A 17,421-nucleotide genomic window follows, 5' to 3' on the forward strand; every position below is an offset into this window, starting at 1 on the left:
TCTGAGCCCACTAAGGAGTGATTATTGGTGTAGATAGAGCCAGGAAGGACCCCCAGAGCACAGTTGGGTGTAACCCCCGCAAAGAAAACCCAAGCAAATAAAATATGTATTCGTCTAACTTGAAAAACACATATTTGGGGCCCGGAGAGATAGCACAGCGGCGTTTGCCTTGCAAGCAGCCGATCCAGGACCAAAGGTAGTTGGTTCGAATCCCGGTGTCCCATATGGTCCCCTGTGCCTGCCAGGAGCTATTTCTGAGCAGACAGCCAGGAGGAACCCCTGAGCAGCGCCGGGTGTAGCCCAAAAACCAAAAACCAAAAACCAAAAAAAAAAAAAAAAGAAAGAAAGAAAAACACATATTTGGGTCAGAGCAGCAAATAGTGCAGCAGGAAGGGTATTTGCCTTGCACACAGCCAGCTAGGTTCTGATGCCCCACATCCCATTAGGTCCTCCGACCTCCACCAAGAGCGATTCTTGGGCACAGAGCCATATGGGGTTGAATTTAGGTCTGTCCCGGGTGGGCTTGCGTGCAAGGGTGCAAGGCAAACGCCCTACCACTGTGCTATCTCTCGGGCCTCCCCTAATTGCAAGTTGTACATCGGCCCTGGGACTGACTGGCCTTGGAACAGAGGGTTGTCAGCAGGGCTCTTAGCACCCTGGAACTAACCTGGGTCCCCCACTCCCTCTCTCCGCAGCTGGCACTGGAGCAGCGCTGCCAGGAGCTGCGCGCTCGGGGTCGCCGCCTGGAGGAGACGCTGCCGAGGCGCATCGGGTCCGAGGAGCAGCGTGAAGTGTTGAGTTTATTGTGCCGCGTGCATGAGCTGGAGGTGGAGAACACGGAGATGCAATCCTATGCCCTGCTCCGAGACGGGGCCCTGCGCCACCGACGTGAGGCCGTGCGCCGTCTGGAACAGCACCGCAGCCTCTGCGAGGAGATCATCCAGGGCCAGCGGCAGATCATTGATGGTGACTACAACCTGGACATGCCACAAATACACACACATACACATACACACACACACACACACACACACACACACACACACACACACACTGAATCACTGCATACATAGCAGGTGCTGAGTCCCTTGTCTCCACCCCCAGACTACAACCTGGCCATGCCTCAGCGCTTGGAGGAGCTTTACGAAGTGTACCTGCGGGAACTGGACGAAGGCAGCCTGGAGAGGGCCACTGTCATGGACCGTGTGGCCTCCAGGGCGCTGCAGGTGGGCCCCGGGCGGGAGCGCAGGAGCAGAGGGCTGGGTTTACGTGGTCATTGCAGTCCATTGTGTAGGAGCTCCACTGTTTTCCTGGGGAGGGCACCCATTTTTTGTTTTGCTTTGGAGAGGGGGCTTGGGTTTGGGGCTCACTGGTGCACAAAGGGTTACTCCTGGCTCTGTGCTCAGGAAGCATTCTTGGTGGGGCTCAGTGGACCATATGCTGAGGACTGGAGCTGGAGCAATAGCACAGCGGGAAGGCGTTTGCCTTGCAGGCGGCCAATACAGGCAGGACGGACCCCGGTTCAAATCCCGGCATCTCGTATGGTGCCCTGAGCCTGCCAGAAGTGATTTCTGAGCACAGAGCAAGGAGGAACCCCTGAGCGCCACCGGGTGTGACTCCCCGCACCCCAAAAAAAGATGCTGAGAACTGAATCTGGGTCTGCCCAGTGCAAGGCAAACACCATTCCCTCTGTACAATTTTCCGGCTCTGGATGCTTCTTTTATTCTTCTTTTGGTTTGGTTTTTGGGCCACACCTGGTGGTGCTCAGGGGTTATTCCTGGCTCTATGCTCAGAAATAACTCCTGTCAGGCTCAGGTGATCATATGGGATGCCGGGAATTGAACCAGGGTCCATCCCTGATTTGGTCGTGTGCAAGGCAAATGCCCTACCACTGTGTTATCATGCTGGCCCCCTTTTATTCTTCTTTTTCTTTGGTTTTTGACCACCGCTAGCAGTGCTCGGGGCTTACTCCTGCCTCTGCATTCAGGAATTACTCCTGGTTGTGCTCAGGGGACTATAGGGGATATCGGGATTGAATCCAGGTTGGCTATGTGCAAGGCAAATGCCCTACCCGCTGTGCTATGGCTCCCATTTCCCCCATTTCTTGCTCTGCCAATGAGTCTTGCTAAGTCTGAGGAAGGTTCTAAGCTCAGGGGCATCTTTCTCCAGCCTTGTCCACAACCGGGGCCCCAAATACCCTTCCAGGAGACCATCAGATGGGGGCTGAATCAGAGCCGCCTCTTCAAAGCCTCGGGTCCTCCCAGCCCCTCTTCCAGTCACTGAGCTGTCCTTGTCACCTGTGTGTTCAGTCACCGGGTCTGGGATCAAGTCTTCTCACTGTGCCTTTCCCCCCTGCATCCCCCTTCAGGACAGTTCCTTGCCCAAAATTAGCCCAGCAGGAAATACGCTCACCCCGGAATCAGATCCTGAGAGCGTGAAGATGCGGAGTTCAGAAGGTCAATGCCCCTCTCAGAGCTTCCTGCCTCCCCTCAGCTCAGAGAGGTGAGCCCTGGCACCATGACCTCCAGATTGGAGGCCCCGTGACCCCCATTGGAGGCCCTGTGACTCCATATTGGAGTCCCTGTGACCCCCCCAGATGGAGTTACCTGGGGTGACATAGCAGAAAGGCTGGAAGAGGCAATTCCTTTCTATGACAATCCCCTTGGGGGGGGATGGCCTGATGATGCTGTCCCCCCTCAGCGAAGCCGACCGAGACCGCGTGTTCAAGGCCACTCCTCGAGCCTGGCAGCAGAAGGGCCCCACGGTGCCCACCCCACCCCCCATCCAGATGGGCAGCCTGGTCACCCAGGAGGTGAGCTCAGAGCATCCCAGGCTGCCAGGGCTCTGGGAGAGGGAGGGGACTCCAGGACTGGACACCCCAGGGTCTGTAGCCTTTGTGTGGCTAAATTTTTCCATCTCTATCCCCTCAGCCACAGGACCCCCCTCAAGACACCCTGGCCAGCCCAAGCAGCCGTATTGACTCCTCACCCAACGGCAGTGAGAACCGCTCAGCCATCCCCTTGTCCCGCAAAGGTGTGATGGGGTCCCTGTCAGTCTGGGACCTGGCATTGATCGACCCGCACACCCCACACCCTCATTCTTGCATGCTGCATGGCTAAACACAACCTACCGGGCCTCACTGTCCCCTCCAGCAATGCTGATGCCCAGAGAGTTGGGAACCCCCTTGAGGGACCCCTTTAGGTTGGGAAGCACTTGTACTTGGGAGTGTACCCTGTTCCCAAATGCATCAGGGTTGGAGCTGCTGGAGGAGGTCAAACCCAGGAGCTCATGGAATTTCACAATGATGAGGGGGTTGGGGCTCAAAGGGCTGGTCTGCACTTTACAAGCAAGAAGCCCCCAGACTCCAGGTCTTGGGATGTTCGGGGTCTTCCTTGAACACTGCCTGGAGTGACTCCTTAGCACAGGGCTAAGAGTTGTCTTAATTCAAACCAAAAAGAAAAGAAAAGTGAGGCTAAAGCAATAGCACAGTGGGAAGGGCACTTGCCTTGCACACTGCCAAATCAGGTTCTATTTCCAGCATCCCATATAGACCCTGAATGCCAGGAATGATTTTTTTTGTTTGTTTTTGGTTTTTGGTCACACCCAGCAGTACTCAGGGGTTCCTCCTGGCTCTATGCTCAGAAATTGCTCCTGGGGGCCCGGAGAGATAGAACAGCGGCGTTTGCCTTGCAAGCAGCCGATCCAGGACCAAAGGTGGTTGGTTCGAATCCCGGTGTCCCATAGGGTCCCCCGTGCCTGCCAGGAGCTATTTCTGAGCAGACAGCCAGGGCCGGGTGTGGCCCAAAAACCAAAAACCAAAAAAAAAAAAGAAATTGCTCCTGGCAGGCTCGGGGGTGGGGGGCATATGGGATGCTGGGATTCGAACCACTGTCCTCCTGCATTCAAGGCAAAAGCCTTACTTCCATGCTATCTCTCCTGCCCCACCAGGAGTGATTTTTTTCAGTTACAGAGCCAGGAGTAACTCGCTGAATGTGACCCAAAAACCAAAAAGAAAGAAAGAAACAAGTCTGGTGGTCTCCTCCTTCCCCTCCCCATGCTCTTGTTTAGAGTGGAAAGGGAAGCTTAAATGGTCAGGAAGGACGAAATAATAGTACAGCGCTTAAGGTTCAATCTCTGGCACCTACATGGTTCTCTGAGCCCTGCCCAGGAGTTATCCCTGAGCACAGAATCAGGAGTCAGCCCTGAGCATGTCTGAGAGAGAGAGACAGAGGGAGAGAGAGAGACAGAAAGAGAGAGACAGATAGTGTGCTTGCTGTGTGCAGTTGACCTTCAATTCCCAGCACTAAATATGGTCCCCCAAGTTCTACGAGGAGTGGTCTCTGAGCATAGAGCCTAAGCACTTTTGGGTGTGGCCTCAAATTCCATTGCCCCAAAAAGATGTCCTATTTTTCCTTTCTTCCTCCTTCCCTTCCTTCTTTTCATCCTCCCTCCCTTCCTCCCTCCCTCCCTCCTTCCCTTCCTTCCTTCCTTCCTTCCTTCCTTCCTGCCTTCCTCCCTCCCTCCCTTCCTTCCTTCCTCCCTTCCTCCCTGCCTTCCTCCCTCCCTCCCTTCCTTCCTCTCTCCCTCCCTCCCTTCCTCCTTCCCTCCCTCCCTCCCTCCCTCCCTTCCTTCCTTCCTTCCTTCCTTCCTTCCTTCCTTCCTTCCTTCCTTCCTTCCTTCCTTCCTTCCTTCCTTCCTTCCTCCCTTCCTCTCTCCCTCCCTCCCTTCCTTCCTCTCTCCCTCCCTCCCTTCCTTCCTCTCTCCCTTCCTCCCTTCCTCCCTCCCCCCACAGCAGCACTCAGGGATTACTCCTAACTCTTCGCCCAGAAATTACTTGTCTGGGCTTGGGGACCCCTACGAGATGCCTATGAGATCAAACCTGGGTCGACTACATGCAAGACAAACTCCCTCCCCACCTTGCTATCACTGAGGTCCATGTGCCCCATTTCTTAAATAGTAATATGGGGTTCTGGGATTGGAGCCTCAGCATTCCTACTCCTTCATGGGTCTGAGTTGGGTAAGGGGAAAAGGTAAGGCACAGGGTGGGAGAAGAACGTGGCCTCAACCTTGGCGGTGGCGGTGGGTGTCATCTGTCCCCCTGCAGAGAGGAAGGCCATTCTGACAGGCACCAAGTGCATCTCAGTGAAGGCCGCCAGGAGACGCTCTCGGGCTCTGGCACCGCCGCCGGAGCGTACCAGCCTGTCCCTGCACTCGCTGAGCGAGGCGGATGACTCTCAGCTCCCCCAGCCACTGGCCTGCAAGCGGCCATCCAGCCCCACACTGCAACACGCCGCCAGTGAGGACAACCTGTCTAGCAGCACCGGCGAGGCCCCACCACGGGCGACCCGGCAGGGCAGCGACGGCCCTGGGCCCTGGCTGCCAGCCCCTAAGAAAAGTCTTGGCAAGAAACGGGATTTGTCGCTGGAGGCGAAAAGGAAGAAGCGCAAGTCGCAGTCGTTCGAGGTCACAGGGCAAGGGGTGAGCAGGGCGTGGGGAGTCTGGGCCCCTGGGCTGGTGATAGGAGATCTGAGGCCAGATTTCTGGAGGTCTCGGGGGTACCCTGAGATCTCAGAGCTGGGCATATCCAGGTTTGTTTGTTTGTTTTGGTTTTTGGGCCACACCCATTTGATGCTCAGGGGTTACTCCTGGCTAAGCGCTCAGAAGTTGCCCCTGGCTTGGGGGGACCATATGGGACGCCGAGGGATCGAACTTTGGTCCTGATCCTTGGCTAGCGCTTGCAAGGCAGACACCTTACCTCTAGCGCCACCTCGCTGGCCCCGCACATCCCGGTTTTAATGCTTTGATATGCAATCATCTCACCCCATTAGCTCTCACGCCCCAAGACCCATCTCCTGGCACCCCAAGCCACCGAGAGCAGCTCAGAACACAGAATGCCAATGTGTGGTTATCCAGCCCCTGCCCTCCGCCATCTTGGGAAGGTTTCGCAGCCATTGGCCAAAGTCAAGTTTCCTCCAAGCCAGAAGGCGGGTCAGTACCTCAGGGGATAGGAGTGGGGAGCTTAGCCAGCCCAGGGTGGAGGCTTCTGGAATTCCTCAGATCTCTGGCTATACCTTGCTGCCAAGGGGGACAGATTCTTCCAGAATATTCCTGGAGTGTCCACTTGAGTCTATGCCCTGAGGAAGCACTGTTGGGTGATCAGGGTGGGCCATGATGAAGGCCTTGCCTGATGCCTCAATTCCGGTCCCTTTCCTGCCTGCAGGCCCCGGGAGCACCTCACCCCTCGCTGTTCCTGCCAATGCAGCAACTAGTGCTCCTGGACGCACGGTCCAGGGGTCCCATGGCACGATCACTCACGTCAGAGATGGGTGTTTCCGGCGTCACTGAGGGATCCAATCTGGTCCCAGCCCTCCTGTCCCTTGAACAGGAAGTAGGAGATGGACCAGCTGGGGTACTATGGGAGCAAGTTTCAGGGTCTAGGGCTCTTGAAAGACAAGAACTGAGGGGGGCCACCTGCCCCTAGAGAAGCCGTGGCCATGAGGATGTTTCTTGGGGTCTCTTCCCCCAGACTGGAACAGAACCTTGTTGCCAAACACCTATAGGGGCCTGATTTGGCATGGGACAAGGCAGGCTGGGAGCTGCCATGGGATTGGGCTAGGGTGAGGGTGGGGTCCTTTGAAGTGAAGTTCCTCTGGGGCTGAGCAGTTGGGGCTGGTGGGCACCTTAGATGGGTGTAGGGGGGCAGGGGGCAGTGGGAACCTGGTTTTATTATTTGGCAATGGCTTTCCTTCCCTTCACTTTTTAACAATAAAATTCCACTGGAGTCCCAAGGGTGCCATTGGGGATCCGAGCCTCTAAGGAAGGTGAGGTGACTGAAACAATGAGATTTAACAGATGCCCTTCTCCCCCATTCCCTCTCCCAAACACCCCGTGTCCCTCTGCTAGTGGACTAAGAGCACCCTTCAGCTTTCCTCCAGACCCAGAGACCTCCCTGCTCCCCTACCCAATGACCCTCCCCAGGAAAGGCCAGAGACTTGGGGGAGTCCCAGACCACAGTCAAGAGGTTATGACCCAGGGGAGCTTGGGGTTCAAATACCTTCCTCTGTCCCTCAAATTTAGGCCACAAAAGTTCAGCACTCAGAGCCAAAGCAGTGTACAGTGGGTAAGGCATCTGCCTTGCATGCAGTTGACCCAGGTTCGATTCCTGGCATCCCACACGGTCCCCCAAGCCCTCCCCCCACCCAGGAATGAGCTCTGAGTGCAGAGCCAGGAGTAAACCCTAAGCATCGCCAAGTATGCCCCCCCATAAAAACTCTGCCTGGGGATATTGAATTGTTGTTACCCCACCACCACCACCACCTCCTTCCCAGACTAGCCAGGTGAATGCTACTCTGTCCTGGTCTGAGGGATTGTAATATAGAAATTGGAAGCTGGGCCCGGAGAGATAGCACAGCGGCGTTTGCCTTGCAAGCAGCCATCCAGGACCAAAGGTGGTTGGTTCGAGTCCCGGTGTCCCATATGGTCCCCCGTGCCTGCCAGGAGCTATTTCTGAGCAGACAGCCAGGAGGAACCCCTGAGCACCGCCGGGTGTGGCCCCAAAACAAAAACAAAAACAAAAAAAAGAAGAAAAAATGGGAAGCTAATGAAAGTAGGGGGTTCCCCTAGAACTATGGAACTCTCCTCAGGCTGTTCTGACCCCAAAGCGGGAGCCACAACCACCCCTGTTCTTCTCTAAGCGTTGGTTTATTCAACCAAAAACTTATCTTGAAATCAGCCCAAGTCAGAGACATCTGATCTACCACCAACCACCGCCTGCCTCCCACCCAGTTCCAGTTGCAAACCAGTGCCAGGTGACCAGTGGGGGAAACCTCGCAGGTCCCTCCCCAGGCCTTCAATCCCCACTCCAGAGCCCTGCATAGCTACTTGGGGGTCCGGATGAGGGTGTGGTAGACGGGTTTGACAATGAGGTGCAGGTGCAAGGCGTTCTCCACCAGGTACTCCGAGTTGCGCCTGTGCAGGTCGGCTTGTGCCAAGAAGTCGCCGGCCTCCTCGCTGCTCTGGTGGAAGCTGTAGGCGTGACGGACCAGCAGGCGACCGTGCTGGCGGGCCCCGACCAGCACGGTCTTCTGGAAGCTCACTCCGGCCGCCTCGGCCCCGCTGCTGGCCGGGGTGACCACGAGCCGAGGCCTCCCATCCTCGGGCCGTGCAGCGGGCAAGGCGGTGCCCGCCACATCCGAGTAGACGGGTCGCAGGCTGACGGGCAGCCAGCGTGGGGAGAAGAGCACGTTCCAGGTGACTCGACGACCCGAGTCGTGGCCGCTGGGTCCCAGCTGGGTCTGGAAGCTGATGCTTCGGTCATCCCGGGCCGGGTTGTTGATCACCCACGGTGCGCCCCAGGCCGGCGCGAGGTAGTTGCGGGGCAGGAAGGCGCTGCCGTTGACGTCGAAGAATTTGGCAAAATGCAATGGAGAGGCAGCGTGGAACTGGTAGGCCTGCAGCAGGAGGTCAGCCACCGCTGGGCCGTGGCGTGCCAGGGCGGCTGAGCGCGCCTGCAGCTGGAACAGCTGGGCCGGCGGAATCATGGGGTAGCGGATGGCCCGTAAGGCACGCTCGGCCACGGCCACAGGTGGCCTCGTGCGCCCCAGCCAGGCCTCCAACGCCTGGAACAGCTCCAGCTCGTCCTGCAGGACCAGGTCGGAGCGTGGCAGCAGCTGTGCCAGCAACTCGGGGCTCACGGAGCCCCATTCTGGGCTCCCCGTCACAGCGGACAGGTTCCAAGCCAGGAACTGCAGGCAGCTGTCCCGCAGGGCTTCGTCTCCAGTGCTCACCGCATAGTGGTACCAGCCTACAGCTGGGCCCGCACCACCTGCCAGGTGGGCACGCATGTAGTCGGCCACTCCGCGTTGCAGTGAGGCCACGCGGTATTTGGTGGCCAGACGGTGCAAGGGGATGGCTTGGGCCAGCAGCACGGTCAGCTCCCCGCAGTACAGGTACCTGTGGAAGAAGCGGGGATAGAGTCGAGTCAGAGCAGGGAGGCTGATACTCAGTGCCACGTTCTGTGACCAGGAGGGGATCCCCATTTGGTTCTGGGGGAAGAGCATCGTGGTTAGGGGCACTTCAGAGCAGGGAGCCCCGAAAGCACGCGTTCACCCACACACCAGCTCGAACTTAACTCTGCTTTCACCGCGGTGAGAAGGAAACAGCAGATATTGCTGAGTGCTTAATTTTGTGTAATGCATATGGCCACATGAAACAACCCTGGTTTGATCCCTGGTGCCACACTTGGTCCCCCAAGCAATGCCTGAAATAGTTCCCGAGCACCACCTCATGCAGTCCTCGAACCACAAACTTGCAAAAAAAAGTAAAAACCAAACAAAAACTACAGCCAGAAAGATAGTACAATGAGTAGAACTCTTCTTGCCCACAGATGACCTGGCACTCCAAAGGGTTCCCAGAGTCCTGCTAGTACTGATCTAGGATTGCAGAGCTAAGAGTTAAGCTGGGAGTATGGCTGGGTGTGGCTCTTCCAAAGAAAAACAACACCTCATGGGCCCGGAGAGATAGCACAGCGGCATTTGCCTTGCAAGCAGCCGATCCAGGACCAAAGGTGGTTGGTTCGAATCCTGGTGTCCCATAGGGTCCCCCGTGCCTGCCAGGAGCTATTTCTGAGCAGACAGCCAGGAGTAACCCCTGAGCACCGCTGGGTGTGACCCAAAAACCAAAAACCAAAAAAAAAAAAAACAAAAACAACAAAAAAAACACCCACAAACATGTGGCTCTTGCCATTGTGGGGATCCCATTTTTGTGGGCTCCACGTCCTTCCACCTGTTTGTTGTGATTATGATTAAACCACAGAATCAGATTGGACCTGGGGGGGGAGGCATCACAGGCTTTCTGGGGCCACTAGAGAGAATGAAAGGTCCCTGAGGGCTAATTTCCACTTTCCTACTCACTTTTCCAACTTCTCAGTATTTCTCTGCCTCCTCTTTCTATAGGCCCTTCCAGCCAGTCTCCAGACTACAGGCAGTGGGGTTAACTGACTAGCATTTACCTGCACCCCTACTCCGTTTCCCTATTCTCTAGCATTTCAGCCCCAGGCACTCCGCACTGGGAATAAGTGACTTTGGAGCCCTAGGGACAGCACAGTAAGGAAGGTATTAGTCTTGCACAAGGCCATTCCAGGTTCAATCCCCAGCATCCCATATGGCCCCCTGAGTGATTACTGATCACAGAACCAGGAGTTACCCTTGAGTACTTCTGGGTGTGGCCCCAAAACAAAGCAAAAACAAAACAAAGAAAATAATCAATGCTATGACCAAGCTTCCTGCTAATGGACAGACGAAGGGCGGTGAATTCTGGAGGACACTGGTTAAATAAAGGGAGCTGACTCTGGGTTGCACACCTTTGGATCCTTTGGACCCTTCTGTACTATCTCTTTCCCCGCTGCCTGGAACTCACAAGAGATAGCAGGAATTCTGCAGCCCTTCTGTCGACATGATTCCATCAAAGGAACTTTCTCAGAGCACAGTGTAAATAGAGCACATGCAACCCCCCCCCACACACACACACACTATTTCAACCTGAGGGCAATGACCACTGATGAGATCAGGAGATGGGACATATTTCTGGATGAGTTTTGGGGTATAATTGCTCGTTTTTTAGGAGGTATTCACACCTGGTGGTGCTCAAGGGTTCCTCCTACACTCAGATATTACTCCTAGGGCACAGAGAAGGCCAGGGGATCAAACCTTGGTTGGCTGAGTGTAAGGTAAACTCCTTCTACACTCTCTCTGGATCCAATCTCAGACGTGAAGTTGATCATTCAATTCTAGAGGGGGTTTTGTTTGTTTGTTTTGGGGGGAGGCTACACCCGGTGATGCTCAGGTGTTATTCCTGGCTCTGAGGTAGGTAATCGCTCCTGGAGTACTTGGGGGACCCCACGGGATGCCGGGGATTGAATCCAGGTAGGCTGTGTGCAAGGCAAAAGCCCTCCCGGCTGTGCTATCTCGTCAGCCCCCAATTCTAGAATTTTTCAAAGCTCCCCTGGCCAGATGTTGACATATTTGATCACATCAAAACCCCAGGATGCTGACGACAAACACTAGGTAGGGGCTCACAGTTGTTGCCTTGATGGAGCTGGCCTGGGAGCAGACGCCAAGGGGTGGCTGAGCTAGGGCTTTGCACGTAGGAGCCCTGAATTCCATCTTGGGTACCATGCAATCCCTCAGCCCTCCACCCATAACCTGAGGCTGCCCAACCGCGAGCATGGAGGCATCTCTTCCCCACCTGATGAATTTGTCGAAGACAGCGGCACCATCTCGGGCCTCCTGCAGGACCACGTCGCTCTGGTTGCTCAGGAGCTCCCTGAACCGTTCACTCTGCAGCTCCAGCAGCAGGCGGTGGGCGTGATAGACACGCACCTCGTCGGTGCCTGCCGCCTGCACCCGCAGCACCACGTCGCTGCCATTGCCGTGGCGCAGCAGCTCCTGCAGGCGCTGCAGTTGCATCTGGGAGTGATTGATGGACGTGCCCGCGGCCTCCCCACCAAGGTCGGCTCTGTGCGCTGTAAAAGGAGCCATAGTACAACGGGGAGGGCGCTTGCCTTGCACCCTGCCGACCCGGGTTTGATCCCTGATATCCCACAGGGTCCTCTGAGCCTGCCAGAAGTGATTCCTGAGCACCAAGGCAGGAGTGGTCCAAAAGCCAAAACCAAAAAATAAAAAATAGAAGTCCGACAGGGCCAGAGTGATAGCACAGCGGTAGAGGGTTTGCCTTGCATGCGGTTGACCCAGGATGGACCTGGGTTCCATCCCTGGCATGCCATATGGTCCCCTGAGCCTGCCAGGAATGCAAAGCCAGGAGTGAGCCCTGAGCACTGCTGAGTGTGACCCCCCCAAACAAACAAACAAACAAACAAACAAAAAAGACCAAGCAGCCAAGCGTGGGTGGCATCTCTCCCCAGGACACACACACCTGTATCCTAGATAGGAAAAGATGAGGACCACACCCTGAGGGGATGCTTCAGGTAGGAAGGGGTCATGGACCTATTGCCCAGATGCCCAGAGCCATCTCTCCAGGCCAGATGCCCAGGCAAATCTGATTGGGGGAGTTTGTCCTTGATCTTTCACACATGCTGAGAATCTTCCAGAAGAAGCTGAAAATGGACTAAACCTTTTTGGAACTTGTGCAAAGGCAAAAGCAAAAGCAGCTTCTTCCCAGGGGAGACAGCCCAAAGCATCATGGATGTCAATGCCCCAAGCTGGAGAGCTAGCACCACGGGGAGGGCACTTGCCTTGCAGGCGGCCAAACAAATCCCAGTTCAAATGCCAGTATCCTATCGGGTCCTCTGGGCACCCTCCAGGAGTGATTTCTGAGTACAGAGGCAGGATAACCCCTGTGTACCGCCAGGTACACAAACCAAAAGGACCTAGAGTGATATCTCAGCAGCGAGGGCATTTGCCTTGCACAGGGTGTTCAATCCTTGGCATCCCATAGGGTCCCCTGAGCCCTCCAAGAGTGATTCCTGAGTGCAGAAACAGGAACCCTAAGTGCCACTGGATGTGGCCCCAAAAACCAAAAGGGGGGAAAAAAAGGAAAAAACTAAGAGTGTGAGGGCCATGGGGACGAATGGGAAAGGGTTAGCTGAGAAGAAAGCCAGAAAGAGCAGTAAGGCTGTGTGCCCAGGGGCAGAGCCTGCTCAGAGAAAAACTGGCATCATGGTGAGAGGGAGAGATGAGGAGAGACAGGGCAGAGGAAGGGCAGGCTGCAGGCCTGAGGGTCTGTGTCTGCCTACCAGGTGGTTCATGGGTCACGAGAGAGAGAGAGAGAGAGAGAGAGAGAGAGAGAGAGAGAGAGAGAGAGAGAGAGAGAGAGAGAGAGAGAGAGAGAGAGAGGCCGAGGCTGGCACTGGAATGGGGCTCTGATTCCCTGAATTTTGAACCCCTCCAAGCTGCTCATGTCAGAACTTTCTCAGGGAGCAGCCCCCCCCCCCGGGTTAGATGGGGACATAGTGTCAGCCACTGAGAACTCGGTCAGGGGCACCTCCTGCCAGCAACTTTCACAAGGCTGGGAGGGCCGAGGATGCATAGAAATGGGGTAGGGCACGGTTGAGGGCATAGATGGGCATCGGCTCATGCTCGAGTCCACACACAGAGGCAACACACATATGCACACACGTGTACACACATGCACATGTTCGTTGGGGCCAGTGGAGAGAAAGGAAAGGACCGTGCCCAGCAGAACATGCCAAGGGACCAAGGAGAAGGGTTGAGGGCATGAGGTTCCCAGCTCCCCGAGCTGCCACTTCCGGAGGACCTGGGGGCAGATGGCGTCCCACTTACCCAGCTGCCCAGGACAAAGGACAGAATGAATAACAGGCTTTGGGGGGCATCCTACAGCCAACCCGGCCCCTTTCCCTAGGGTCCCCTCCCTCTCTACCCCTTGGGAAGTGTCCTGAACAATGAATGGCCCTGGCCAGCTGGACTCGCTCCCACCCAAGTGGGCACCCTGCCTGGCCCTCCCTTGCCTTCCTCAGGCATTGTCCACTCACCCGCGCGAGTGGCCAGGCCCACCAAGGTGAGGGTGGTCCAGAAGCGACCCCAAGACCCCAGTTTGGCGTAGCCCAGGCGCCCCATGCTCGGCCGGCCCAGAGTTCTGCGGGGATGTACCAAGCCCGGACCCCCGTGCTCCCCATCCCTCTTCCTTATATAGGGTCCCCCATTTCCCTGCCCCACGCCTCCCCCTCTCTTAGCTACCTTGGACGCGATTGGTGGAAACTGGCCCTGCTGTTACCCAGGGCAACCGCTAAGCCGGGGAGAGAGGCCCAGGGCTATTGTGCTGCCCTGCCTGGCTCGGAGGGGGCAGATCCGGCACCCCTCCCCTCTCACTGTCCCCTCCTGGGAAGGTCTTGGGTCTCCCAGGGCAGCAGAGCCGCGGGGATCACTGGCTCCCACCAGCACCCCTGCAGGAACATTCAAGTCACAGTCAAAGGTAACAAGGAAACCCACATTTCCACAAAAGTCTTTCAGGTCCCAGAGGTAGCACAGTCGGTAGGGCATTTGCTTTGCACTTGGCCGACCAGGGTTCACTCCCCAGCATCCCATATGGTCCCCTGAGCACCGCCAGGAGGAGTTCCTGAGCACAGAGCCAGGAGTAACCCTTGAACAACGCTGGATGTGACTCAAAAACCAAAACAAATAAACAAAATTTTAAAAAAGCCTGAAACCGAAAAGGTCTTTCAGGATAGCCACCCCTACACTGCCAATCTCAGCCTTTCTCTTTTCCCAGAAAGCTCATCGGCCTGAACCCCAGTTTCCATTTAAGACTCATACTTGGGGTTGCTGGAGTGATAGCAAAGCGGGAGTGTGTTTGCCTTGCACATGGGACAGATCTGAGTTCTGGGTTTGGTCCCCGGCATCCTACAAGCCTGCCAGGGGTGATTTCTAAGAGCAGAGCCAGGAGTAGCCCTGAGCACCACCAGTGTGGCCCCAAAACAGAACAACAACAACAAAAAGACTCACATGGGGTCTAAGCTCAGGGCTTGGTCAGGGTTTATTTTTGTTTATTTTATTTTTTTAATTTGGGGAAGGGTGTCACACCCAGCAGTGCTCAGAGCTCATTCCTAGCTCTACACTCAGGAATCACTTATGGGGGGCTTGGGAGACCCTATGGGGTAGCTAGAGATGGGAACCAAGTCAAGCAGGTTCCTATTGTTCTCCTTTGGGCCCCACCATGTGTGTTTCGTGTGTGTCCCAGAGTCCGGAAGTCACTGTGTCCTTTCAAATGCATAGAGAGATTCCAGGTCACCAACAGACCCCAGAGAATTTCCTCTTCTTCCTCTTCATTTCTGAGATGTCCCCTCCTTGTCTTTACTCACCCCCTTTTATCCCAATGTGCCTCCAGAGACTTAGAGACCTGCTTCCCAGAATTCTGGTCTTCACACCCTTCTCAGTCTAAGGATAAAGGGGACATGTAGGGGTCAACCCCAAATACCTAGGGACCATTAAAAAGGCAAGGAGGGGCAGGAGAGAGAGCACAGCGGTAGGGTATTTGCCTTGCATTCCACTGATTTGGGAGGGACCTGGTTCGATTCCCGGCATCCCATATGGTCCCCCGAGCTTGCCAGGAGTGATTTCTGAGCACAGAGCCAGGATTAACCCCTGAGTGCCGCCAGGTGTGGCTCCCAAAACCAATAAATAGATAAGTTAAAAAAAAGGGGGGGGGCCCAGAGAGATAGCACAGCGGCGTTTGCCTTGCAAGCAGCCGATCCAGGACCAAAGGTGGTTGGTTCGAATCCCGGTGTCCCAAATGGTCCCCGTGCCTGCCAGGAACTATTTCTGAGCAGACAGCCAGGAGTAACCCCTGAGCACTGCCGGGTGTGGCCCAAAAACCAAAAAAAAAAAAAAAAAAAAAAAAGGCAGGGTTGGAGCGATAGCACAGCAGTAGGGCATTTGCCTTGCACACAGCCGATCCAGGACAGACCTTGGTTCAATCCCCAGCATCCCATATGGTCCACCAAAGCAGGAGCAAAGCATAGCCAGGAATAACCTCTGAGCGTCACAGGATGTGGCCCAAAATCAAAACAAAACGCAGAGGGGAGAGAAAGAGGGCAAAGCTATAGTACAGTGGGTAGGTGTTTACCTTGTGCCCATGTGTGGGCCAACCCAGGTTCCATTTTTTGACTATCCCTTCCCCCAACACCCTTACTTTCCTTTTGAGATGTTAATCCCACCTGGATGGTCAGACCCACACAAAACTGGGATGTGCAGGCTAATTTTTTTTGTTACTTTTTTGGTTTTGTTTGTTTGTTTGTGTTGGGTGGTCATACCCAGCAGGGCTCAGGGGTTACTCCTGGCTCTACGCTCCTGGCAGGCTCGGGGGACCATATGGGATGCTGGGATTTGAACTACCATCCTTCTGCATGCGAGGCTAACGCCCTACCTCTATGATATGTCTCTGCCCCCAGCAGGCTATTTTGAATAAAGAATAAAAGGTGCTGGTTTGAGGGGAGGATAGGAGAAAAGAGAAAGACACAGGAAGAAGGAAGCAGCAAAAGCCTGAGAGAGGGGGGGCAGCAGAAAGCTTAGCAGAGAAGCACATGTGAAGAAATGCACAGGGCAGATAGAGCCATGGAATAAAAGCAAGCTGACTCCAATGAAACTTTAACCGACTGCTTGTGAATTATTTCTCCGACGTTATCCTACATCTTCAGACCTGTCGGCCGAAGGGGCTAGAGGTGCCATGTGGCCTCACCCAACACGTAGACTTTAAACTTTATATATTTTATTTTATTTGGGGGGGCCACACCCAGTGACACTCAGGGATTATTCCAGGCTATGCGCTCAAAAATCACTCCTGGCTTGTGGGACCATATGGGACACTGGGGGATCAAAGTGCGATTGACCTAGGTTAGCATGTAGAAGGCAAATAAATGCCCTACCACTTGTGCCACTGCTCCGGCCCCCTATATTTGATATTTTAATCAGCAGATTACTAGCACTCATATTCCATATATACCTCATATATCTTGGTCATTCATGAGTACAGAGTCAGGAATAACCCTTGAGCATTACTAGGTGTGATCACCCACTTACCCTACCCAAACAAACAAATGAATAAAGGTCCTGGTGCTTTTATTTGGAATACCCAGGTTCAAGAAGAAAAGTGGGGAAAAAAATCACACCCATGGAGAAAAGAAAGGAGTTGAGAGGTCACAGAAAGGGCTGGGCCTACTTGGTTCTGGTTCTGGTGGTGTCTCCAGACAGGATGAAGAGGGTTAAGTACTTGATGGCATTTCCAGTCTTGTCTGCTCACTTTTCAAATGCTGTGTTGTTGTTGTTTTGTTTGAAGAGCCATACCTGGCTGTGCTCAGGGATGACTCCTGGCTGTGCTCAGGGATCAGAGGACCTTAGGGGATGCTGGAGGTCAAACTGGCTCAATGACATGCAAGGCAAGTGCCACCTTTCCCTACTGTACTGCTGTTGCTTCAAGATGGGGAACTGAGACCTTATTCCAGCTGACCCAGAGTGCCCTCGTTCCTGAGACCCCCACTTTGAATGGCACATACCAGGAGAATGTAAGGGTGAAGGCAGGACTCACTCACTCCACTAAATCACCAATCCCTTCCTTAGCAGATCCAGCACCAGAAATGACCCCCCCCCCCAGAAAGAGAATCTCAAGTGTTGTATCCGAGGCCGGAAATTTGCACAGACTAGGGCAGGTCAGAAAGTTCCTGGACCTGCAGAAAGAATTATGAGGTCCCAGTATGGGGGAGTCCATTCTGTCTTCCTTGGTCCCTCACATCTGGAGAGACCCCTTTCTGGCACTGAGATAGGGGAATAGAATCCTGAATCATAAAACAGAAAAAAGGCCACTTGCCTTGCGGCCAAACTGGGTTCTATTCGAGGCATCCTATATGGTCCCCCAAGCCAGCCTGGAGCAATTTCTGAGTGCAGAGCCAAAAGT

General features: G+C 54.8%; 4 protein-coding genes across 4 annotated transcripts in view; 1 reads left to right on the plus strand and 3 right to left on the minus strand.

The window, feature by feature from the left end:
• The window catches only part of KIF19 (kinesin family member 19), a 33,152-nt gene extending 26,570 nt beyond the window's left edge, over window positions 1–6,582 (plus strand). The window contains exons 13-20 of the mRNA XM_049769938.1: window positions 696–966; window positions 1,105–1,226; window positions 2,369–2,502; window positions 2,701–2,812; window positions 2,937–3,033; window positions 5,105–5,478; window positions 5,829–5,988; window positions 6,221–6,582. Coding sequence (XP_049625895.1) covers window positions 696–966; window positions 1,105–1,226; window positions 2,369–2,502; window positions 2,701–2,812; window positions 2,937–3,033; window positions 5,105–5,478; window positions 5,829–5,988; window positions 6,221–6,345 — 1,395 coding nt within the window. The 3' untranslated portion in view covers window positions 6,346–6,582. The remainder of the gene's footprint in view (window positions 1–695; window positions 967–1,104; window positions 1,227–2,368; window positions 2,503–2,700; window positions 2,813–2,936; window positions 3,034–5,104; window positions 5,479–5,828; window positions 5,989–6,220) is intronic.
• FADS6 (fatty acid desaturase 6) overlaps window positions 1–17,421 on the minus strand; it is a 1,183,177-nt gene that overhangs the window by 309,764 nt on the left and 855,992 nt on the right. The gene's annotated exons all lie outside the window — the stretch shown is intronic.
• The window catches only part of HID1 (HID1 domain containing), a 994,098-nt gene that overhangs the window by 57,954 nt on the left and 918,723 nt on the right, over window positions 1–17,421 (minus strand). The window lies entirely within an intron of this gene.
• BTBD17 (BTB domain containing 17) lies at window positions 7,621–13,623 on the minus strand. The gene is made up of 3 exons (XM_049769596.1): window positions 13,508–13,623; window positions 11,245–11,521; window positions 7,621–8,952 (listed from the first exon to the last, which is right to left on the minus strand). Exons 1-3 carry the CDS (start codon window positions 13,590–13,592, stop codon window positions 7,878–7,880), a joined length of 1,437 nt encoding a protein of 478 aa, XP_049625553.1. The 5' UTR covers window positions 13,593–13,623; the 3' UTR covers window positions 7,621–7,877.

The sequence above is a fragment of the Suncus etruscus genome, chromosome 1 (assembly GCF_024139225.1).
Source record: "Suncus etruscus isolate mSunEtr1 chromosome 1, mSunEtr1.pri.cur, whole genome shotgun sequence".
NCBI lineage: Eukaryota > Metazoa > Chordata > Mammalia > Eulipotyphla > Soricidae > Suncus > Suncus etruscus.

Coding starts and splice junctions, on each gene's coding strand:
- BTBD17 (XM_049769596.1), bottom strand. CDS start 13,592: ATGGGGCGCCTGGGCTACGCCAAACTGGGGTCTTGGGGTCGCTTCTGG. Junction 11,522..13,507: donor GGGCCTGGCCACTCGCGCGG/GTGAGTGGACAA, acceptor CTCCTTTTACAG/CGCACAGAGCCGACCTTGGT. Junction 8,953..11,244: donor GTCTTCGACAAATTCATCAG/GTGGGGAAGAGA, acceptor CTTCTTCCACAG/GTACCTGTACTGCGGGGAGC.